The 25,133-nt window shown below is 43.5% G+C and overlaps 1 protein-coding gene across 1 annotated transcript; it reads right to left on the bottom strand.

Moving 5' to 3' along the window:
• Window positions 1–3,352: 3,352 nt before the first annotated feature.
• STARD7 (StAR related lipid transfer domain containing 7) lies at window positions 3,353–25,129 on the bottom strand. Its single transcript, XM_029231821.1, has 8 exons — window positions 24,385–25,129; window positions 14,271–14,479; window positions 13,905–13,954; window positions 12,565–12,675; window positions 12,402–12,484; window positions 11,873–11,972; window positions 6,139–6,223; window positions 3,353–5,331 (listed from the first exon to the last, which is right to left on the bottom strand). The coding sequence occupies exons 1-8, from the start codon at window positions 24,708–24,710 to the stop codon at window positions 5,147–5,149; spliced, it is 1,149 nt and encodes a 382-aa protein (XP_029087654.1). The 5' UTR covers window positions 24,711–25,129; the 3' UTR covers window positions 3,353–5,146.
• Window positions 25,130–25,133: the final 4 nt, after the last annotated feature.

The raw sequence follows: 25,133 nt of genomic DNA, 5'->3' as shown, positions 1-25,133 counted from the left end.
ACGTGATGGCTGGAGGGGAAGCAGGCCCCACCGGGCACTGAGCAGACACAGGCCCCGTCCTCACGATGCTCACCTGCCAGGGAAGAGTCAAGTGTAGTCCTGGGCTCCACCTTTTAGGAAGAGCACTGACAAACTATAATATATCTAGAATTATAACACAATGCTTGGGTCTCACCCCAGAGAGTCTGATGTAACTGAATCCACCTCCGTGTGATGAGGGCAGGACATGACTGTAGGAGCCTGAGTCTGGGACGACCACGGAGCCACCATGCCAGCCCTGGACCGGCTACATTCAGAAAAGAACATCAACGTTAGTCTTGTTTAGGCCATATTGTGGGTTTCTGTCCCTCAAGGATGAACATAATCCTAACTCATGTTAGAGCAGAGAGTTTTAAGACATGGTAAACAGCAGAGTTTTAAGATATGGTAAAATACATTAACCATAAAAACACCCAAACATTACTACTTTCAAACATCCACCCTACCTTTTTAGGTATGGTGAGGCTCTTTAAAAATAGATGATAAGGGACTTCCCTGGTGGCGCAGTGGTTAAGAATCCACCTGCCAACGCAAGGGACACGGGTTCGAGCCCTGGTCCGGGAAGGTCCCACATGCCGCGGAGCAACGAAGCCCTTATGCCACAACTACTGAAGCCCGTGTGCCTAGAGTCTGTGCTCCGCAACAAGAGAAGCCACCGCAATGAGAAGCCCGTGCACCGCAACGAAGAATAGCCCCCACTCGCCCCAACTAGAGAAAGCCCGCGCAGCAACGAAGACCCAACCCAGCCAAAAATAAATAAAAAATAAATTTATCAAAAAACAATAGACGTTAGGTCATTTATAAGTTATCTGTCTGAAAAAAATTTTAAATGCATTTGTAGACCAGAATCAACCAGAATGAGGTTATTAAAGCAACTGTGACAGTGTGTGGCCTGGGAGTCCCTTTGGAATGATGCTCTATCAAGTACTACTGAGGTTTGTAAAAACAGGCACATTTTACATCAAAATCACTTCCATCCAGAGGTTATAGTTTAATTTTTTAGATATTTTTCAAGCTTATTTGTTAGAAATCAGAGTTCTCAAATTTTATGAAGGATATTTTCATTTTGAAAAGAATTTCCTAGACTCCCCTTGTGGCTCTGTGGTTAAGAATCCGCCTGCCAATGCAGGGGACAGGGGTTCGAGCCCGGTCCGGGAAGATCCCACATGCTGCGGAACTAAGCCCGTGCGCCACAACTGCTGAGCCTGCGTGCCACAACTACTTAAGGGGAGTTTGCTAGAGTCATAGAGGGGGCAACGGGAAATCTTAATATGGACTGAATTATTAGATATTATGACATTGTTTATCTGTGTGTTAATGGCATTGTGGTTACACAGAATACCCCTATTATAAGAAAGCATGCTCGGGGACTTCCCTGGCAGGCCAGGGGTTAGGACTTCGTGCTTTCACTGCAGGGGGCATGGGTTTGACCCCTGGTCAGGGAACTAAGAGCCCACATGCTGCATGGAGCAGGGGGGGGGGAAAAAAGCATGTTTCAGTATTTAGGGGTGAAATATGTTTGCAACTTAGTTTCAAATGGTCATGAAAAAGTGTATTAATCTAATTAGGCCACCATAACAAAATACCACAGACTAAGTGGCTTAAACAACAGAAATTTATTTCTCACAGTTCTGGAGGCTGAACATCCAAGATCGAGATGCTATCGATTCCATTTCCTGGTGAGAGCTCTCTCTGGCTTTCCAACCTCTGTGTCCTCACACGGTGGAGAGGGAGAAGAAGCCTCTGGCAGCTCTTCGTATAAGGGCACTAATTCCATAATGGGGACCCACCCTCATGACCTCATCTAAACCTATCACGTTCCAAAGGCCACATCTCCACCATCATGTTGGAGTTAGGGCCCCAGCATATGAATTTTAGGACACAGTCCAGTCATAGCAAAGTGTATACAGAGAGGAAGATAAAGCCTTTGTTAACAACCAGCAAAGGTATGGAAAGGGTATATAAGGTTTTTTTTTTATTACTCTTTCAACTTTTCTATATGTATGAAATTGTTCAAAATAAAAAGTTGGAGGATTTTTGAAGCTGCTGGTGACATAAAGCCTGGGAAAAGCTGTCACATGAGCACCGTCTTCAAGAATATGAAGCGCTAGGGCTTCCCTGGTGGCGCAGTGGTTGACAGTCCACCTACCGATGCAGGGGACACGGATTCGTGCCCCGGTCCGGGAAGATCCCTCATGCAGCGGAGCGGCTGGGCCCGTGAGCTATGGCCGCTGAGCCTGCGTGTCCGGAGCCTGTGCTCTGCAACGGGAGAGGCCACAACAGTGAGAGGCCCGTGTACGGAAAAAAAAAAAAAAAAAAAAAAGAATATGAAGCGCTATCCCATGGGAGAGTTTTCAGTGTTGCTCCAAGGACAGGGCTTGACCCATCGGTAGACAGTATGAGGCCCATTTGGTCTCAACGTAAAGAACGTTCTGAAAGCCGGAGCTATCCGACAACAGAAATGCTGCTCAGTCAAGAACTCAGCTGCTTCTCAGTGGAAGTGTTCACGCAGAGCCTGGAGAATGGCAGGGGTGCTGAGCAGAGGCCTCCACAGCAGGCTGAAGGCCAGTGTGACCAACTCTCCAAATGTGAGGCTACACAGGGACTTCCCTAGTGGTCCAGTGGTTAAGACTCTGTGCTCCCTGTGCAGGGGGCCTGGGTTCAGTCCCTGGTCGGTGAGTTGATCCCTCATGCATGCTGCGACTAAGACCCGCACAGCCAAATAAATAAATAAATATTCAAAAAAACAAAACAAAACAAAGAAACAAATGTGAGACTATACACACACACGTGCACCCACAGCATACGACCTCTGACAAGTAGTCTTCCAGCACAGATTTCTTTCCAGAGATCATCTGAGAGAAATGTGGAGGAAAGAGCTGTCGTAGTTTGGATGTGCATCCGTGTTCACCTCTTGTCTCCCACAGGCAAAAATTACACATAAACTCAAAATTCATGCTATGCTCAGTGTCTCTAACGTATCAATCACCTTGGCACAAATCCGCATTCCAGCAGAACTGCCTGTGTGACCTAACCATGCCCTGGGTTTCGCGCTCACCACCCTCCCTCTCCAGCACCCCCGACTCCAGCCCCGGGCCCGAGTCCCCTCCTCTCCTCACTCCCTCCCAGCAAAGCTCTAACTCTGTTTCCTCCAAGTCAATCCTTCTTTTAAAGCAAAGGGTGTGGGTTACTAGTAGATCAAGACAAAGAAGCACAAACAGGTGGTTTGTTTTCAGTTGCCAAACTGGTCACCTGGAAAGGGCTTACAGTCTAGAAAAGGTAGTGAGCGGTGTGTCAGTTACCGCCAAGAAAGACCAAGCCCTGCCACTTCCAAGTGCCAACTCTACGAGCAGAAACACACTTCAACTTTATGATCAGGAAGAAATAATAAGCCCAGTATGCAAGATTTCCCCACCAACATCTGTCCAAAGACACACTCTTTCATACCAATCTTTATGTATTTATTCACACATTTGATAAAAATGTCACAGGAGTGAAATCATTACAATGACATAAGTAATTGTATAGACCAACCCCAAGTGCAGAGTCAAATTGCCAAAAAGCGTATGGGCAACGCCCAGCCCCTTATCACATGTGCACTCACACCACTCGCCCACGCCACCCACGTCCCAACAATCACAGGCGCTAACTTCCAACATAACCGAGGGACTCTTCCTGGTCTGTCAGGCCCTGGGGATGAGGAGAGAGACACAATCAACGAAAAGAAGCTGGGACTGCCGGATGCATCTCCCTGCTCTGCCAACGACGCAGAGAACGCAAGACTTGAAACACCGGGGCAGGCATTTTCCTTGGCACAGTACTTAGGCAACAGAAAGGTCGAGGGGCTTAAAGTTCGTCTCAGGTTTAGCTCCCCTTTCAACAACGCAAAAGGGTAGCGAGTGGGGTGGGGAGCAACCTGGTCATTCAAATTCTAAGAAATAAGGGGAGGGAGGAGGATTTGAAAGCTGTTCCCGATTCTCCAGTCAGACTGATCCCATCTGGTTGTGACTTTATCTGAACAGCGTAGTTTGCTCTTATTTTAGCTTAGAAGAGGAGGAAAAGCTTCTCAGAGGGACAAGAGGGTCACATAAACCACATCCCCCTCTATATTAGCACTTGGGACAAGCTTCCTTCTAGCTGTTCACACAGCTCTGAGAGCTCTAAGGGAGGCGCCCAATCCCCACTCCTCTGCCTTTAAGCCTTCCAGGACGGGCAAGTGCTTAGCATCCAGTCAAACCTGAAGTGTGAAAAATAACGCCTCAATCAAAATGGTGTTTTCTATACAGACTATGGAAAAATCCTATTCAACTCCCCAATTCCCACTGTTTAACACAAAGGTTAAAAAAAAAAAACAGAGCTAAAGTGTAATGTGTCGAGCATCTCCACTGACCCCATCAAAAACACTGATGATACAGAGAGCCACCGTCTCCCAGTGTTCTTGGTAATCGGCCTGCGGGAGGAGGCAACGACCCAGATGAATACAGCACACGAATACAGAAGAACTGGTCAACTCAAAGGAAACTGCTCTGGGTAGAGGGAGTCAATGGGGTGTGAATGGGAGGCCAAGAGTGATATTTCTTGGTACAAACTTTATGTCCCTAAAGACAGGAGAAGGTGAGGACGAGGCACTTACACTGCCAAGCAACAGTTCACACCACTCAACACCAGGACTGCAACCAAGAGCACTCCCCACTATCCCTCACTGAAGACGCAACTGTCCAGGTGGTCCAGCTGGACCTTCAGAACCGAAGGAAACCCAGAGTGCTGCAGAACCGAGGCTGAGAATGGAATGTGGGCAGAGGAAGTAAAAGATGTTGCCCCTCTGGCCTGAGGTGAGAGGCTTGTTCCAGATTAGCTCAGCGAAACACCAAATTTCCAAATGCTTGGCCTGAGAATATGACGATGCCCCCTCGGATGCATCCTTCTTCTGTTTTAATAAACAGCAGTAGGGTTCTGAACAAGACCGGACACCAGGATTGAATTATCTTGCACTGGTGGTTACAGCAGACACCTTCAAATACACGTCCTGTTTGTTCTGCAACAGAGTGAGTGATAAGACACAGAGACAGGGCTAGAAGCAGCCTGTCCCTACTTATCTGAAAGTCCTTCAGGCGTACTCAATCCGGGCAGGGCCACAGCTACCCTCACTCTTCCGCTCAGAAGATGGGGCGGTGGCCTTGGCTTCACTACCCACTTCCAGAGGCTTAGACGAGATATAGTCCTTTACTTTGATCTCCATGTTCTTGGCTTTCAGAGTGGCCATGTGCAGCTTCTCCAGGAAATCTGGCATGCCTGTTGGGAGAGAGGGAAATCTGGGTAGACTGACACACAAACCAACAGTAGGCTCAAAATTAGAAGGGCCTATCTCTTTCCTGGTAAGGAGTCAGTGCCTCCTTATAGAGATCACAGATGGACTGAGAGACAACCAAAACTTTTAGGGAGTGAAAACAACCCATGACCTCTGAGATCCTTCGAAAAGGGGTACTGATCAGGCCACATAAATCCCCAAAGGCTCTCTTATGTGATCAAAATATCATTTATCAGTGGCACAGCGTGAATATCTGCCGATTTTGTTCAGAGAAATGTCAAACGGAAACACCTAATCTCCTCTCCATTCTCCCCCTGAGGTGTAAGAAGCCGCCTACAGAGAACCAGAAGAAAGAAAATCACGTGAGGCTGCTTTTAAGGCAAGAGATTGGAAGGGAAAGATGCAGTCACAGCAGTGATGTGTAGCCTCCGTTAAGTAAGAAGGGTGATGGCCCCCTTGCTCCAGGTGACTGTCCTACAACCACATTTTCTATGCCAGATTTATGGCTTTCCACACTAAGAAGAAAAATGTTAAATGCATTAATGTACACAGTCCATATTAAGCAAATGTTCTTCAGCTTGCCTCTGGGCATAAGTTCCTTTTTGGGTCTCCAGAATTCTTACCCCTCCAAACCGCAGCTGGAGGCTTTACTACCTTCAAGGTAGTATTCAACAATGAACTCGGAAGGGCTCCAGTGAGACAAGTACTGATCTCCTTGAAGCCACCAATAAGCTAGAGAAAAACAAAATGTTCAGCCCAGGTCCAGGCCCTGTACACAAGCGCCCACTCACCACTGGAAACCATCCAACTAACGCAGTAGCGAGGAAACACTGTCTGGGGATTGTCACTGTACGTCAGCAAGTAGTCAAAGCCATTCTGGAAAAGAAAAACAGCAAAGATGAAGGTACCTGAACTACCCCCAGAGCCTCCATATCCAGTACCACAGAATAACCAAGATCTGACTCTGAGGCGGAGAGTGGCAGTTTTTCGCTGTGAGCAAAAGAGAGTGAACACTGAAGACCTGAGAGGTTACCATCTCACGAGGTTGGCCCTGGCTGGTGTCTGGGAACTTGGCTCCAGTCAACAGCTAAGTGCTAAGGGGGGCTCCCTGTGTCTCCTCTGCACAAACAATGCACTTCATACTGAGCACCTGCTTTCCTCCTGGGGGTCTGGGATTTTAGGACACGCTAGGCAGAGGGCGTTCATGTGACCAGCCCCCAGTACAAATCTTGGGCGCTGAGTCTCTACTGGGCTTCCCTGGGTAGAAACATCGCACGCATGTTGCAGCTGGGAGAGGATGTGCTCCGTGGGCCCTCACGGGAGGGAGAGCATGGGGAGACTGCAGTGGGTTCCTCCGGACCCCGCCTGTGTCCTCCCCTCTTGATCCAGCTGTGCATCTTTCCATCATTGTAATAAATCTCAGCCATGAGTAAAACTATACGCTGCGTCCTGGGCGTCCTTCTACTCGATCTGCGAATGGGGGTGTGATCCTGAGGACCCCAACACATACCCCCAATGTTTAAATATCTTAATCTTTACCAAAATGATATGAACTCTACTACTATTACTGCTAACAGCAAACATGTACACAGCACTTAACCACGTGTCAGGAACTGCTTCAACCCCTCACAACGATCCTATAATATAGGCACCAATATCTCCCATTTTACAGATGAGGAAACTGGGCACAAAGAGGTTAAGGGACTTTGCCCAAGGTCACCCACATACTCAACGAGAGCCAACATGAACCCAGAATTCTGACCACAGGGCCCATGCACCCATTCTCTCTGGCTCAACCTCTCATTGGTACAGTGAAGGACAGGGATTTAAGAGATTCACAGGTGTCCCGATCCCAGGAGAGGTCTGAACCAATTATGCTCCACCCAAAGGGGTAAGAGATCATCCACTACTGCTTATACGGAAAAAAAAGAAGTCAGAACTGAAAACAGTGGTTACCTACAGGAAGAAGGAAGAAACTCGGTAGATGGAACAGGGATATAAGCAAATCACTCTATTTCTTATTTTACATATTTGACTTTGAAAACACAATTTTTTATTATTTAATAAAACAAAATTATATTTAAAAAGCAGTTATCTAAAAATCAAAAGTAGACAACAAGGAACCTAACTATGAACTGAGTTGATAGGAAAAACCACGAAGAGAGGACCTATTTCAAGTGACCTTAAAACTCAACATTTTGGGGACTTCCCTGGTGGTCCAGTGGTAAAGAATCCGCCTTACAATGCAGGAGACACAGGTTTGATCCCTGGTCAGGGAACTAAGATCCCACATGCCACAGGGCAACTAAGCCCGTGCGCCACAACTAGGGAGCTAGCACGCCTCAAACTAGAGAGCCTGCGTGCTGCAAAGTACAGAGCCCACGTGCTCTGGACCCCGCATGCCACAACTAGAGAAGAGAAAAACCCGCACGCCATAACAAAAGATCCCGCGTGCCACAACTAAGGCCCGATGTAGCCAAATATAAATAAAATAAATCTTTAAAAAAAAAAAGCCTCAACATTTTTCACAGTGCATACATATCCTAAAGACAACAAGACATATACCCTACAGTCCTAAATTTTGAGTTAAAAGTACTTGTGTGCACTTAGGATGTATCTTTAAAACAAACAAAATTTATTACTTAGTGCTACCTTCTGAAAAGGCCTAAAAACAATGAGTAGGCCCAGAGCCGTGAGAACTCCTAGAAGCCAAACTGTGGTATTTAAATGACATTTCCTTAGAGGGAACCAGGGCTCCCAGAAGAAATGCTCATTTCCAGGTTTACACCTAAAAATATACAAGTGAACCGGGAACATCTTATAACACCAGAAACCAGGCGAGTCCTGAGGTCAAGTCAAAAGGACTCCAGTCAGTAAGAAGAGGCTCCTAATGACCAAAAATGGGACAATTTGAACACCGATAAGAATAACTGGGAACGGACTAAAACCAACCAAGTATGTTTAAATTTGTGAGTTTCTAATGGCATTTCTTAAAAAAAAAACAAAAAAAAACTTTACCTTTGAAGGACTGCTAGCTGAAAGAACCAATTCATTATTTTAAAAACTAGTAAATGAAGGAAACAAATCAAGCATTTCTTACTTCCCTTTCCTCTGTGAACTATGGGAAACCAAATAGTTAATGAGGAAATTTTCCCTTAAAGTATGTCACCTAATAAATGGAAATAAATGAAGAAAGAATGGAGGATTTACACAATTAATATTTTGTTAACCTCTAATGAAATAGTGGATCTGAGCAATAATCATTAATCACTTCCAAATTCACAAAGAAAGGGACAATCAGACATTATTTCCTTCTAATAAAGTGGTCTTGCCCCAAACAACCTGAATCTGTTCAAGCCTCCAGATCTAAGTACCCATATACAGGAAACACAGGGGACAGAGAAACATGTTAAGTGACACTATGGACACTATAGGAATATAACCAGCAAGATCCAGGACAAAGAACCTGCTTCTTCAATAAATACAATTGCAAGGGAAAAAAAGGAGGGAGGGACTTCCCTGGTGGTCCAGCGGTTAAGACTTCACCTTCCAATGCAGGGGGCCTGGCTTCGATCCCTGATCGGGAAACTAGATCCCGCATGCATGCCACAAATAAGATCCCGCATGCTGCAACAAAGGTCCCGCGTGCCGCAACTAAGACCCAGCGCAGCCAAAATAAATTTTAAAAAAAGGAGGAAGAACTCAAGAGATAGATACAAAGCTACAGACAGTATGAACCCATTTCAATGTCTGGATCTTATCTGAATCCTGATTCAAATAAACCAACTACAAAAAAATACATGGATGATCAGGAAAATTTGAACACTACAGATATTTGATATTAGGGAATACGATATTATGTTTTCAAAAATTTCTTTTCTTTTTGAGATAAATATTGAAATTTCTATAGAAGAATTCTTCTTTGGTTCTTCTATAGCAAAACTAGAATCTGCTTCAAAATAATCAGGGGAGTGGGAAAGGGAACAGAAAGAGTACAGATAAAACAAATTTGGCCATGAGTTTGGTCATTGTCAGAGCTGGGGATGAATACAAAGGGTTCATTCATTATACTCTCTACTTCTTTATCTTTTGTCTACATCTCAAATTTTCCATAAAAACTAGGGAGTTCCCTGTTGCCTAGGAGTTAGGATTCCGGGCTTTCACTGTCATGGCCCGGGTTCAATCCCTGGTCAGGGAACTGAGATCCTGCAAGCCATGCGGCGAGGCCACAAAAAACAAACAAAAAACCTAACAAGACACCATACCTCGGCCCAAGGATCTACTTTCCATCTGGCAAACCCAAACTCAACTGCCTGGTTTTCAAGTACCCTCTGCACATGGTCAAGGTAATTACCACTCCTCCCTAAACTCTGCCCTCCTTTTCAAGCAGTGAGTCAGTCTCTCAACATCCACGGCTCATTCCTATCTTTGTCTTTGGTTGAATCGTGTCTTCTATCTCCAGGGTCCTTCCTGTTTTCCTCTATCCACAGTCTACCTTTTTATAAGAACCAACTCAAGTCTCACCTTTCTCTTAAGAGCTTGCCACGATATGCTAAAAGACTTACACAGATAATTCATACTGCTCCCCCATCCCAGCTGAAAGAAGTTATTTTCTGGGTGCAACACACTCTGCTAGGTGCCAAACTCTGCCTTAGCTGTTTCATGGTCAGGGTTTCTAAAGGCAGTAATGCTGGGACTCAAGTCACTTTTTTTTCAAATAGGAACTACACAGACAAGGTTCAAATTTCAAAAGCAACGTAAAGGAAAAGAGTGAGGCACAATTCTAATTCCCACCGTCCCCAGCCAGGCTCCCCTTCCTAGAAGCAGCTAGCTACCGACCGCAGCCTTCTTGTCTACTTCTAAAGCAAGGACTTTAAAACATTTTTTAACTGTATTTACAACACACTGTAAATACTCCTTTTTACACTGTAACCAAGTTCTCTCTCACTCTCTCTCTCATACACACACTTGTACATACTTACATAATCAAACAAAAGTTTCATGAAATATGCTTACACTCAGTTTCCATTCTATTTATTCCTTTTCTCTTTAAGCACTAAATTAATTTTGTCTTCCACTAGTGGGTAGCAATGCGTGGTTTGAAAAATACTGCTCTAAAAAAATAAATAAATAAATAAAATACTGCTCTAGGGCTTCCCTGGTGGCGCAGTGGTTAAGAATCTGCCTGCCAATGCAGGGGACACGGGTTTGAGGCCTGGTCCGGGAAGACCCCACATGCCGCAGAGCAACTAAGCCCGTGCGCCACAACTACTGAAGCCCGTGCTCTAGAGCCCGTGCTCCACAACGAGAAGCCACTGCAATGAGAAGCCCGCACACCACAACGAAGAGTAGCCCCCGCTCGTCGCTACTAGAGAAAGCCCGCATGCAGCAACGAAGAGCCAAGGTAGCCAAATAAATAAATAAATAAAATATTTTTTAAAAAAAAAGAAAAATACTGCTCTCAAAATGGTACCGAAGTCAACACACATCTCCCAGTAAAACAAGAGCAAAACATCACAGTGACTGAGGCGAACCACCATTTATGTCACTCTTAAAGTCCCACTATAGGTGGTATAGACAAAACAACCTGCTGGAAACAACAAAACCATGGTAAGAGAACAGTCGTACAGCTCTAAAAGAAACAAAAGTGATGGGTAGAAACAAAGCCATTATAAAGTAAATAAAACTAAAAGCAGCAACCACTGTCATCAGTATGTATACTCACCAGAGATTTGGCCAAAAACATCAAAGTAAAACACCACACTAAGTGGAAGAAAATATTCTTCTCAAAGGAAGGTCATAAAATTTTAAAGAAGGCAGGACTTCTCTGGTGGCGCAGTGGCTAAGAATCCGCCTGCCAGTGCAGGGGACACGGGTTCGAGCCCTGGTCCAGGAAGATCCCACATGCCGTGAAGCAACTAAGCCTGTGCGCCACAACTACTGAGCCTGCGCTCTAGAGCCCGTGAGCCACAACTACTGAAGCCCGTGCGCCTAGAGCCCATGCTCCGCAACAAGAGAAGCCACCACAATGAGAAGCCCGTGCACCGCAACGAAGAGTAGCCCTCGCTCGCAGTAACTAGAGAAAGCCTGCACGCAGCAACGAAGACTCAACGCAGCATAAATAAATTAAAAAAATTTAAAAAGCAAAAATTTTTTTAAAGAAGGCAGAGAGCATTAGTCTAACTCTCTCATTTTACAGACAAGGAAAGAGGAGCCCAGAAAGGTGGTTAAGTGTTCTGCCCACTGTGGGGAAATTTTGATGGAAACGGTGCTCGCTCTGGTTCCTCAATGCCGCTAATGACCGGCCGATGAGTCAGGGGCCGTCGTCTTCTGCTAACTGTCCCTCAGGTAACGGGAGCCATGGGTCATCACTACGTTGTCTCAGGAGGTCTCCCAGGCTCCAGCGGAGGGTGATGCAAGTCAAGTGCGAGAACGACTGCGCCCTCCCCAGTTCAGATCAAAGGCATTCCTTGAGAAAATTCATAAGCCGCTAACACATCACCTCTCGGATGATGTAGAACTCACCTCATCAAATGACTTGTGGGGACGGATAACCATTTGGGATTCATATGATCTGACCCTTACAAATTCCGGAGACTCTGGCACACTAGGGTGCTCCACGGCCCTGGGAGGGAGAGAAGTGCGGGAAACTCTAAGTAATGTCTACATACAGAACAGCATGGGAGCTAAAGTTAAGAGGAAAATCTAAAAGGCAGCCTCTAATTTTTTAAATACATCAGAAAAGTCACAAAGATGAATGAGTATAAACTAGGTACTAAAAACAGTGAGTTAAGTTGGTGATTCCTGGCTCACTAGGCTTTGTGTTGAGGAAGAGAGCATTTCTTTTTTTAATTATCAACATTAAGGAACTAAAGGATTAGTTTAATGAAAAGCTTGTATCCCTTCAATCCTCTGAGATGGTCACCAGTCCCAGCCCACTCACATTCTAGCTGGGATGCATAGGGCCCGGGCTTGACTCATAAGGCAAACTCCCATCACACATGCATAAATGAAGGACAAGCTAAAGGAACCCAGCAGCAGCCACCACACATACCGTGACACCAACACCATCACGTTGTTTTCCTCATCCACACTATACCGCCGAACATAAACATAATCCCGTGAGTACATTGGATACTAAAGAAAAGGAGGGGCAGGATTAGTGCTCTGCCTCACACGGACATGACAAACGTAAAAGCGGAGGTGAAAATACTCACAGGAAAATGGGTTACCCAGTGAAGAACCTCAGAACCACTAACCACATCCCTCTCGATCACTTCCAGCTTGATCACCAGGGCGTCCCACTTCTTTCTATACTCTGTATCCAGCTGCGGAAACAGAACAGACCATAAAGACCCAAGAGATCCAAAACAAAGCTGCAGAAGACTTCTCCAGATGCTTGGGCCTCTGACCCAAGAATCTTCTTCTGAAACAGTGACCCGACCTAAAAGGCAGTGCCAAAGTGTCAAAGACACGGCTGTGTTTACGACAGACGAGTCTTTTAAAATCCCTTCCTGTAGGCCAATCCCATTACCTTGAAAATGAATCTTAACAAGAAAAAGACAAGTGTAAGAAAAAAATATTGTAATAGACATGTCTGGGGAAAATACAGTAGTGAGATAAATGTGTATGGGTGAAACGATTCTAAAAAGTTTTAAACAGAAAGTTCAAAAGTATGAGCAGACACCTCACAGAAATACAAGTTGCATATTTTTAAAAGTATGTAGCATCACTAGTAACTACGGAATTTCAAAGTAAGACATATATCATACATATCCAAACCAACAAAAACTCAATACAGATTGACAAAATTCAGTGCTTAGGGGAAAGCATGCACTTGCGTATTAGTAGTGTGTGTTATAACCATCAAACTCAAAGTCCAGTAAAACATGGAAACTCCAGGAAGGAAAAAAATTTTTTTGTAGAACTCTGGGTGATCCCACCTCCCCTTTCATACATTTCCCCACGAGGAGGAACAGAGTCTTTAAACACATACTCTTCATCTTTATCAAATAAACACCTTCACTGTAGATAAGTTCCAGATTGCTAAATCCTGACTGCATCTGTACTGAAGGAGAAAACGCCATAGAGGACATTGTTGGGCCAGTAGGTAAAACTGGAATACAAAGATTCTGTAAGTGCTGCATCAGTTAAATTTATACTGACTTTGATGATGGTACCATGGCTAGCTAGGAGAATATGTCTAGTTTTAGGAAATATACACTGAAGCATTTTGGAATAAAGGGTATGTAACTTACCCTTAAATTAAGAAAAAAAACCTATAAAGCCATATAAAACATATTCAAGCACTCAAATCCATTCCTCTATTTGATCTTCCCAACAGCCCTGTAAAAGGGTAGACCTGGCCTCATCCCCACTGGACAAATTATAAATCAAAGGTTTACCCAGAGGTCATCTGACGTGAAATGAGGGGTAGAGAAACAGACAGATGGATTGAAGCCAATGTCTTCTGAGTCAGAGAAATTACTCATGTGGACCATGGCAAGTGGACTTCTAGGCTTAGTGGCTCCAGATCTGGGCAGAAAAATGTACTCACCTGAACATTGAAGAACTGCCGAGGTGTCACATCTGTGTAGGTTCCAAAAACTAGAATGACAGGAAAGAATAAGGGATGTTTGCCACACTCTCGTCACTTAACTGCATTTCAGTTGTAATGACTGACAGATCTTAAAGGCAGATTCAGAAACTAGAAGTCATATTGGGGCAGCCAAGTAAGACAAAGGTAACCTACAGCAAAGTGTAGCAAAGACATGGAGACTCTTGTCATCTGCGAGAGGAAAAACAACAAACAGGGCAATTTTCCCAAGAAACCCCCAGAACGGAAGAGTTTAGAGAGCATAGGAACACAGTGCTGTGCACCTGCCAGCATGAACACTCTTACCAGCAGCCAAGCTGGGCTCACCTCTGTACTGGTAAAGGGGGGTGCCTGTAATGGGGCGCCGCCACAGCTTGAAGTGTTTCTTATCCATCACCATTTCCCACGGTTGCTCTTTGCCTCCTGAATCTTCATCCCTTTCTGTTTGGGATTTTGGTTCTGGAGGGTGGTGGTCAACTCCAGAGCTCTGAAATGTACTTGACATTTCCTCCAACCTTTTCATCTCATTAATGGATCTGGAGAGAAAAACAACAGGCATGGTGCAATGGCTGGAGTCTGCCCTGTGAATTGCAATGGCCACACAAAGACTTGTACAGAACGGTGTGGCTTTAAAACAGTATAAAGTGTAGGGAATAAAAATATGAGTTCTTGAGTCTGAATCCCAGTCCAATATTCATCAACTAGAATATTAAACAACTTAACTAATCCCTATTTCTTAATCTGTAAAATGGGGATAATAATAGTACCTACGTCAAAGGTTGATTATAAAAATTAAATAAATTTACCTGTAAAGTGGTGAACACCAGGCATATAATTAGCTCTCAAATGTTAACTATTATAATTTATGACTATGAAATGTCATTTGATACCTTTTGTCCGTTTTTTATTGGGTTGTCTTCCTCTCACATTATAAGAGTATTTATATATTTTTCCTCCTCTCTTTTAAAGAGATAATTCACATAAGAATCATCCTTTTACTGTATACAAATCAGTGCTTTTTAGTATAGTCCCAAGGTTGTACAGCCATCACCACTAATTCCAGAACACTGTCATCTCCAAAAGAAACCTATACTCACCAGCAGTTAACTCCTCACAGCCCTGATAACTACTAACCTACTTTCTGTCTCTACGAGCTTGCCTATCCGGAAATTTCATATAAATGGAATATTACAAAATATGGTCTCTTGGATCTGGCTTTTTTCACTTAGCGTATTTACAAGGTTCATTCACGCTGTACTTTATTCCTTTTATGACTGAATAATATTCCATTGTATGGATGTATCACATTTTGTCTATCCATTCATCAGGTGATGGGCATTTAGGTGGTTTCTACTTTATGGCTATTATGAATAACACTGCTATTAATATTTGCATACAACTTTTGTATAGACATAAGCTTTCAGTTTCCTTGGATAGATTCCTAGGAGTGGACTTGCTGGGTCATGGAAACTCTGTTTAACTTTTTAAGGAAGTGCCAAATTATTTTCCAAAGCAGCTGTTCCATTTCTATGTTCACACCAACAATGTATGAGGGTTCCAACTGCTTCACATCGTTGCCAACACTTGTTATTGTCCCATCTTTTCCAGCAATCCTAGTGGGTGTGAAGTGGTATCTCATTGTGTTCTTCCATTTGTATTCCCCTAATGATGACTATTGACATTGAGCATATTTTTATGTGCTTATGGGCCATTTGTGTATCTTCTTTGGAGAAAGATCTACCGAAATCTTTGTTTTAAATTGGGTTGTCTTTTTACTGTCAAATTTTAAGAGTTCTTTATACATTCTGAATACTAGTCTCTTAACAAATACACAATTTATAAATATTTTCTCTGACTCTGTGGGTCATCCTTCCACTTTCTTGATAGTAAACTTTGATGCACAGAAGTTTTCAATTTTTTTTCTGGCCGTGCCGCGCTGCATGTGGGATGTTAGTTCCCCGACCAGGGATCAAACCTGCATCAGAAGCACAGAGTCTTAACTACTGGGCCACCAGGGAAGTCCCCGTTTTTAATTTTGATGAAGTTAATCTATTTTTTCTTTGATTGTTCAATTTTTTGGTGTTATATCTAAGAAACCAGTGCCTAATCCAGTATCAAAAGAACGTATGCCTATGCTTTCTTTTAAGAGTTTTAGGTTACATTTAGGTCTTTGGTCCATTTTAACTTTGTGTATGGTTTGAGGTAGGGGTGTAAATTCACTATTTTGCATGTGCACCTCCAGTTGTCCCAGCACCATTTGTTGAAGACTATTCTTTCCCCATTGAATTGTCTTGCCACTTTTGTTGAAACTCAAATCGACCACAAAGCTAAGAGTTTATTTCTAAACTCTAAGTTTAATTCCTACAATTTATATATCTATCCTTATGCCAGTACCATTATCATCTTAAGTACTGTAGCTTTGTAGTGAGTTCTAAAATTGGAAAGAGTGAGTCCTTCAACTCTGTCCTCCTTTTTCAAGATTGTTTTGACTATTCTGGGTCTTTCATTTCCATTTAAGTATCCTAAGGAATCCACAGGAACTTACTGGAGCTAATAAAGGAGTTCAGCAAGCTTGCATGATATAAGATCAATTTACAAAAATCGTATTTCTATACAGTAGCAATGAACAATCTGAAAATAAAATTGAGAAAACAATTCCATTTATCATAGCATCAAAAAGAATAAAATAATAAGGAATAAATTTACAAAAGAAGTTGGGCTTCCCTGGTGGCGCAGTAGTTGAGAGTCCGCCTGCTGGTGCAGGGGACACAGGTTCGTGCCCCGGTCCGGGAGGATCCCGCGTGCCGTGGAGCGGCTGGGCCCGTGGGCCATGGCCACTGGGCCTGCGCGTCCGGAGACTGTGCTCTGCAGCAGGACACGCCACAGCAGTGAGAGGCCCGTGTACAGCAAAAAAAAAAGAAGTGAAAGACACACTAAAAACTACCAAAAGATCATTGAAAGAAATTTTAAAAGACATAAATGGAAAGATATATTGTGTTCATGGGTTGAAGGTCTTGATATTGTTGAGATGGCAAAACTACCCAAAGTGATCTATAAATTCAACATAATTTCTATCAAAATCATAGACTATTTTGTGGAAACTGACCAGCTGATCCCTAGGTAAACAACAAGGGCCTACGTATAGCACCAGGAACTATACTCAATATCTTGTAATAACCTGTAATGGGAAAGAATCTGAAAAAGAACACACTACTGTATATAAAACAGGTAAACAACAAGGACCTACGGTATATAATCCTTTTTATGTGTTGCTGAATTCAGTTTGTTAGTATTTTGTTCAGAACGGCATAAAGCTTAGAAACATTCAAAACAATACCATATGTCAAACTATGTGTCATTATATATCATTTAGGGATGTATACATACGTATAAAGACACAGATGGTAATGAAATATAATAAATTGGGATAGTCTGGGGGACAGAGGATATTTCCATTGGAAAAGGTCCAGAGGAGGCTTTAATTGTATTTACAACATTTTAGTTCTTAAATATAACTGTATTTGTAACATTCATGTTTTTCTTTAAACCTTTTTATATATCTGAAACATTAAAAAAAAATTTTTTTAAACATGGTTTGTTTTCCCCTAACCTCGTAGGATGAGTTGGGAGATTGGGATTGACATATATACACTAATATGTATAAAATAGATAATTAATAAGAATCTGCTGTATAAAAAATAAATAAAATTCAAAAGAGATGTGGTATGTATATATGATGGAATATTACTTAGGCATAAAAAAGGATGAAATAATGCCATCTGCAGCATCATGGATGGACCTAGAGATTGTCATATTGAGTGAAGTAAGTCAGATACACATAAATATGATATCGCTTATATGTGGAATCTAAAAAAATGGTACAAGTGAACTTATTTACAAAACAGAAAGAGAGTCACAGATGTAAAAAACAAACTTATGGTTGCCAAGGGGGAAAGGGGGGGAGGGATAAATTGGGAGACTGGGAATGACATATACACACTACTATATATAAAATAGATAACTAATAAGAACCTACTGTATAACACAGGGAACTCTACTCAATACTCTGTAATGACTTATATGGGAAAAGAATCTAAAAGAGTGGATATATGTATATGTATAACTGATCCACTTTGCTGTGCAGCAGAAACTAACACAACATTGTAAATCAACTATACTCCAATAAAAATGTTTTTAAAAAGCAAAAAAACAAAAAAACATGGTTTGTTTTCCCCTTAACCTTTTTTTTTTTTTTGGCTGCGTTGGGTCTTTGTTGCTGTGCGTGGGCTTTCTCTAGTTGCGGTGAGTGGGGGCTACTCCTTGCTGCGGTGTGTGGGCTTCTCATTGCGGTGGCTTCTCTTGTTGCAGAGCACAGGCTCTAGGTGCGGGGGCTTCAGTAGTTGTGGAGAGCAGGCTCAGTAGTTGTGGCACACGGGCTTAGTTGCTCTGCAGCATGTGGGATCCTCCCCAACCACGACTCAAACCCGTGTCCCCTGCACTGGCAGGCGGATTCTTAACCACTGCGCCTCCAGGGAAGTCCCTCCCCTTAACCTTTAAACAGCAGTTAGGAAAGCAAGATTGCTGGCTGACTATGTCACTTCTGCAATTCAAGACTCAAGACACCACCTACTGATACATTCTGTCTGAAAGGCCCTTTCATGCCTTTTTAACCTTCAAAAACCCCACAAGGGTCAAGGTTAACTCCCAGGCAGTTAACCATATACATTTACTTTTATTCCTCTACAGAAACATATCACACAATATTATAATTAATCTATCTTTATATCTGCCACCCTTACTAAACTATGCATTCCCTAAAGGCCCAGAATCAGTCTTTTTCATATTTTTATGTCCAGCTCCTAGCAAGTACCTGGTAAACATTACATGCTCAACAAACGTTCACAGTATAAACTGAGTAAATAAATATGGAAGTAGGCCTTAATAATTCAAATTCTTATTAAAAGATTACATTAACACATTGCTTTAAAAGCCAAAAATTCAAAGTTATACTGGTAACCCAAGATTAAAAGTTTAGAGCAATCCAAAGCAATGGTGAGTGTAGAGATCTGTGTTCTAGTCCTGGCTCTGCCAACTAGCGGTGTGATCTTACGCAAGTCATTTTACCTGCAAAGCCTCCCTTGTTCCACCTGTAAAGTGAGGACATTATTTCTCGAAGGTTTCTATTAGCTCTAAAATTCCAATTCTCTGAATTTTAAACTTTGGAATTAAATGAAAATATTTATATACAGGGACATTTGCTGTTTTCATTGCCTGGAATCTTTTCCTATTTGAAGAGAATCCCCAAATAGGTGAGATGCAGCCCCCATCTCAACCCCTAGCAGTTAGCACATGACTCCTAATTTAAGTGAGGTGAATCAGAGACTTCTGGTAGAGGCTTTGAATCTTGAGGAAATAATACAAGGCACAGGACCTTTTAGATTTTCTCAGTGATCTTGAGGCAGTTGAGAATCCAGCAGTGCAACAGATCGACGGGAAACAATACCAGCAACACTGCCCAAAGAAGAGCATTCCTGTACCAGTAGTAGCAGGCCTTGGCTGTTCTCTTGGCCAACCTGTACTCTGGCCTTCTTGTCAACGCTCTGAATGACCTAACACCTTTTTGGCTTAAGTTAACCAATATCAGTTTCTTTGTTTTCAACCAATAACCATAGCCAGTACAATTTATACTGATGTTCTGATGAAAAATATTTAACCATTTTTTTTTTAAGTTTCAACTTGAATTAACGTTACAGAACAAGATTGACTGCTACCATTGCAAAAACCATATAGAAATAGGGAAGGAAATTTAGAGTAGGCAATAAGATCTTGCAGAGGAGAAAGTAAAGTCACAGCTTTGCTCCGAGAACAACAATGCAGGCATCACGTGGAACCAATCATGGCACTTTTGAGGACTAGCAAAGCACCCTTCAATAAAAATTAAGCTGGACTTTTGAATATCCTTATCACATAATGAAGAGGGGCAGGAACGTCGTACGTCTTATGAAAAACACATCAGAGGCCCATAAAATTATATAGTAATATGGTTTTAAGAAAATTAAACTATATGACTACAGGCAGTATTTTTAACGGCCTTCTAAGACTCAAGGTGGTACAGAGCTTCTGACTCACTGCTTAATCAGCCTCTCCTATAGGATTAAAGGTCACTAGGTGGCCTTGATTAAACATGAGACTAAGTCCCTAGGGAGGACAGCAGTGTCTTGTGAAGGTATGACACTCATTCTTCGAACAGCACAACATGAATGCTAGAGTAAGACTGCATCATGGAAATGATCGTTACGTCTCAGGTTCGAGAATCTCGGAAGGGTCTCAACTTCTAATTGTTGACATGACAGACACCATTAGCACACAGGTGCCCAATCACTATCACATACGTAGGAAGGAGAAACCTCTCACCGTGTTATCTCCTTAGCCTGCTGTGCCAAACCTTATTTGGAAGGGATGGGTGTCTAAACCTTGGTATCTAAGGGACTTAAGTAATAAGAAGGGAGAACAGAAGGACAAGAAAGATTATTCCCAAGATAGTAACAGAACCAGCAGATTAGTAAGAGGATCAAAGAAAGAAAGTCAATGCTTTCCTTTCTTCAAAACTAAAATCATTTCAACATTTGAGAAAGACTGGACTGAGAGCCATGGAAATTGAGGGCATAAAACCATGAAAACAGAAATATAAGCATAATCATATTTGGCCATCTATAGGGGGTCCTGCCCTAAGTGGAGAGCTTGATATAAGGCTCCTAAAATGACTCAAATGAAGCCATTCCTGTAATTGGTAACTTCAGTAAGAGGCTCCCTTGTTTCAATGATCCCCTCTCAAATTCCCAATTATTGTCGAAGTTAGAGACCTTTAAGTACAACTGTCATGAGACATACCTAAAAGACATCAATTAGTTCATTGCAATTCTGAGCGTAGTTCTGATTATCTAAGAAGGTGTAACAGTAAAAACATCCTTAAGTGACAGTGGCAAAAACAAAAAAAAATTCCTTTAAGCCAAAAGGACTTTTTGTCGATCATTTATCTAATTAACAGCACACCGAAAAGTTAAAAGACCAAAATGGGAAAATGGCTAATTTTCTTTATGAAACTTTACTGGCACTTATTTACTCAAATTTCTAGAGCAATGAACTGTAACTTTTTTAAAAAAGGGGAGGGAGATTAACAGAACATTTTCCCCTAGGCTTTCATATTTCTTAACTTCCTTCTCCTTTTTGTTCCTGTAATTTTTCTTAATGTTCCAAATCAATAAAAACTTACTACTGGGACTTCCCTGGTGGCACAGTGGTTAAGAATCTGCCTGCCAATGCAGGGGACACAGATTCAAGCCCTGGTCCGGGAAGATCCCACATGCCGCGGAGCAACTAAGCCCATGCACCACAACTACTGAGCCTGTGCGCCACAACTACTGAGCCCATGTGCCACAACTACTGAATCCCACGTGCCTAGAGCCTGTGCTCCACAATAAGAGAAGCCACCGCAATGAGAAGGCTGCGCACCGCAAGGAAGAGTAGCCCCCGCTCGCCACAACTAGAAAGCCGGCGCGCAGCAACGAAGACCCAACGCAACCAAAAATAAATAAATTATTTATTTATTTTAAAAAACTTACTACTGTATTTTTCCATAAGATTTGACCTGAGCTCACAGAATGCCAGCTAGCACCAAAAATAATGATTAAAAGTTATTTTGTCTGATCATTTAATTAAAGCCTATCAGGTAATAACACTAAGCGTTAAAAGACCTGACTTCTACACCTGGCCTATCAGTGAGTCAGTCACTTCGTACAAGTTACTTCTTTTCTCTAATTTTCTTGCTGATTCTCGATTAATGAGTTCCTATTTGTTAAGATATTCTTAAGCACGAGAGAATAGAAAGCAAGGGTTTTTCTTTGTCCTTCTGAACAGAAACTCTACTAACATAAGAAAAAACACACACCACTTCAAGGCACACATTCAAAGAGACATCCTCACACCCCATCACTGTTTGACCAAGACAGCAATATCTGAATTAGTCTGTACCAGGACAAGTTGGTACAGAAGCAGCACAGAAGAGCCAAAGGCTGTGATTTAGGGGCCATGGGACAATCATGCTCTTCTTCCGTTAACAATGAAAGAAATGCACATGTCCCGCGGCACATTCAACTGTGCTCCATTATGGAAGCTACCCAAAATCATCTCACTAGAACAAACAAAATCTAAGATCCTCTAAGCTAGCTATGACAACCTCAGCGTCCTTTAAAGCAAACAGAATACTTAAACACCAAGCCAAAAAAAGTTAACCTATACCCAGAATATCTTATTCAATAAAACACTGGGAATTCCCTGGCGGTCCAGTGGTTAGGACTCCATGCTTTCACTGCCGAGGGCATGGGTTCGATCCCTGGTCAGAAAACTGAGATCCAAAACTGAGATCCAGCAAGCTGCGCACGGTGACCCCCCGCAAAATAAATAAATTAATTAAAAGTAAAATATAAACATGACAAGCTATGAGAACAGACCTATGAAGTCACTGTACAAGCAAGATACAGCTGACAGCATATTATTTGCCTCCCTATCAAAATAACATTTAAAAAAATCCTCAGAATGGACTTGATCAAATTTTAAGTATATGACTGAATTCAAGCGTGAACTGGACATGTGGTGTTAAATGAGGGCCTTTACTGGAACAACTCTGCAGAGGGTCAAAAAGGGCACCTTAAGTCTTCTTACTGGCCTTCCTCTAAGCTCCTGAAATTCCCAAATGGGTTATCGCAGCTTACCTCTTTAGGAGTTGGATTAGAACCAAGTGCTTCAACTGTCTGATTTCTTTCCGCAACAGTGAGTAATGACTACAGACTCAAGTGTTTACCACATCTATCTCCTATTGTTTTTTCCCCTCTACCTCCTGCTAATGGGAGACCTACTAAACAGAGGCTCTAGGACACATGGTTGACAAAAATACATGGAGAAAGACGAAGAACGACATCTATCACCTAGGCCCCAACGCTATTCAACTCCCACCCCCAAAACATCTTCCCTGTCTTTGGCACCCAGGGGCCCTTTCCTGGTCTTTCTCCTCTTCCCCAAACAGATCCAACTGGGAATATTCCCGTCAAACTTCACCACTGTGGAACATGGGTATTTCATCGTCAAAAACAGAATGAAAAGTCAAACAGTTAACTGGTAATATCTCAATTTAAAAGTTTCCTTCCCATATATTCTTTTATTTCTCACACCTGAGAACACCATTAGAACAAATGGACAAGTAGCAAAACTAACAGAAACTAGGCAAACTACCTATCATGCTTTGATATCTTAACTTTTTTGTGAATAAGGTTGTTTGTGGTTATGATTTTAAATTGCATTTGTAAAATAGTCATCTTTCCTGCTAGGAAAAGTATTACCAGCTCTTCAGATACACTTGCATTTACCCACAACGCACAATGTTACACCAATAGCTGTCTGGCATCTGGGTGCTACACCTCCATACAGGTTATAGTGGTAACTTTACTGAAAAACTTCCATTTTTAACCTAACCAGAAATGTGGAATAACCGAAGAAACAGCTAGAACAAATAGACTTGTGTGGAATTTATCTGGTGTAGGGGACTATCCTAGGTTCTTGCAATCAGTTTCAGAGTTTAGGAAGCAGAGTACGTGTGTGGAGAAAGAACACAATTTAAGAATATCTGTTAAAAAGAAAATACAGCGACAACGTAAAGCAAGACCTAAATCAAGGTTTCCCATGATACTATGTGACAACTGTAAGGGCTCAGTTTAGAACCACAGGTTAACAAATTCAGTCAATGGTACTGCACTTTTTTCACACAGAGGTTTTTGATGATGACAGCGTGATTTCAGAGCCTAATAAAACAGTACTTCCAGAGCTCTAGTGGAAGTAGCAAAAAACTGACCTAATTCTTCCAGGTTAAAATGTCTGGGCTACTGGTTTGTCCCAGGAGGGCAAAATCGCTTCTAGCCTCCTAATTCTGCCATGAGTCACAATGACAAGAGCTCTCTTGGCATTTCTCACGAAATCCCATTTGGAATGAAGTGATTTTGTAAATTGCACAAGTATATCCTCAGGTCAAGTTTAAAACCTGTCTGGAACTTGGACCTTTCTGGATATGTTAAAGATTAAGTGAACGATGGCCTACTTCAATACCCATTTTCCACAATGCTACTTCTTTAGTGGCATGCGCCCCAAAGTCTCCCTCCTCCACTAACCTACACTTGCATTTATTTCTAACTCGACAAATCAAGTTAACACACAGAGGCAATGAAGAAACGTGCTTTGCTACGACAGGATCAAGCTACTTGCATCGTCACTTCCAGTGCCACCGGGTCAACGGGAGACACCGCCAAGGCAGGCCCCAGGGTTCAACGTTCCCACCTCCCCACCCCACCGCCTCCACCCCAGGGAACAGGCGCGACCTCGCCGCCGAGCCCACCTCTGCAACTCCTCCTCCTGGATCCTCTCCTCGTCCCACGCGAACACGCCGGCGAGCGCCGCCATCAAGGCAGAGGCATGGCCTGGGCGTCCGCGAAGCCGGCGCCAGAGGCGACCAAGGAGGATGCGGCGCGAGCTCTCCGAGTAGAGGCGGCCGTAGAGCTGCGCGATCTGCTGCGCCCGCCGCACGCGCAGGCCCGTCACGAAGCGGCACTGATTGGCCAGCAGGGCGAGCAGGCCCCCGCCCCGCGCCCCCGCGCGCCCGGTCGCCGCCGCGCCCACCAGCAGCCAGGCAGCCAGGCCGACCGGCGGCCTCCGGGGGAACATGCTGCCCGCGCGCCCAGCCGGGCCCAGGTGCTCTCTGAACCCCGCCGCGTGCCCGGACGCGAGCGAGGCCTCGCTCAAGGGGTGAAAGGAACGAGCCCGGGAGGGCGCAGGCGACCTCCTGCCGAGCCCCCCTAGTTGGCCGGCCCCGAAGTCGTCTGACGCTCTAACAGGTTCTTCATCTCTCGGCAGCAACCGCTGAGGAAGTCTCCTTTAGGGGAGAGAGTCGGCCATGGCACCGGCCGCGGGGGGCGAGCCCGCGACCGCTGCAGGAGGTGCTCCGCGGTTCCGGCCGGACAGCCCTGTCGGGTCCCTGCCTCCTCGGCGTCCTCAGGCCGGCGCCAGGGGCCTTGGTGCAGAGCGCGCGGGAAGCGGCGAGGCTGGCGGCGAAGTCCCCAGCGTTCGGCGTCCACCACATGCGCTGCC

Source organism: Monodon monoceros, unplaced genomic scaffold, assembly GCF_005190385.1.
Source record: "Monodon monoceros isolate NGI ecotype Baffin Bay Population unplaced genomic scaffold, NGI_Narwhal_1 Super_Scaffold_19, whole genome shotgun sequence".
In the NCBI taxonomy this organism is placed as follows: Eukaryota; Metazoa; Chordata; class Mammalia; order Artiodactyla; family Monodontidae; genus Monodon; species Monodon monoceros.
Note: the sequence above shows the minus strand (reverse complement) of the source record. Positions and strands in the feature narration are given on the sequence as shown.

Coding starts and splice junctions, on each gene's coding strand:
- STARD7 (XM_029231821.1), bottom strand. CDS start 24,710: ATGTTCCCCCGGAGGCCGCCGGTCGGCCTGGCTGCCTGGCTGCTGGTG. Junction 13,955..14,270: donor CCCCCTTTACCAGTACAGAG/GTGAGCCCAGCT, acceptor CTGTCATTCTAG/TTTTTGGAACCTACACAGAT. Junction 11,973..12,401: donor GTGATGGTGTTGGTGTCACG/GTATGTGTGGTG, acceptor TCTCCCTCCCAG/GGCCGTGGAGCACCCTAGTG.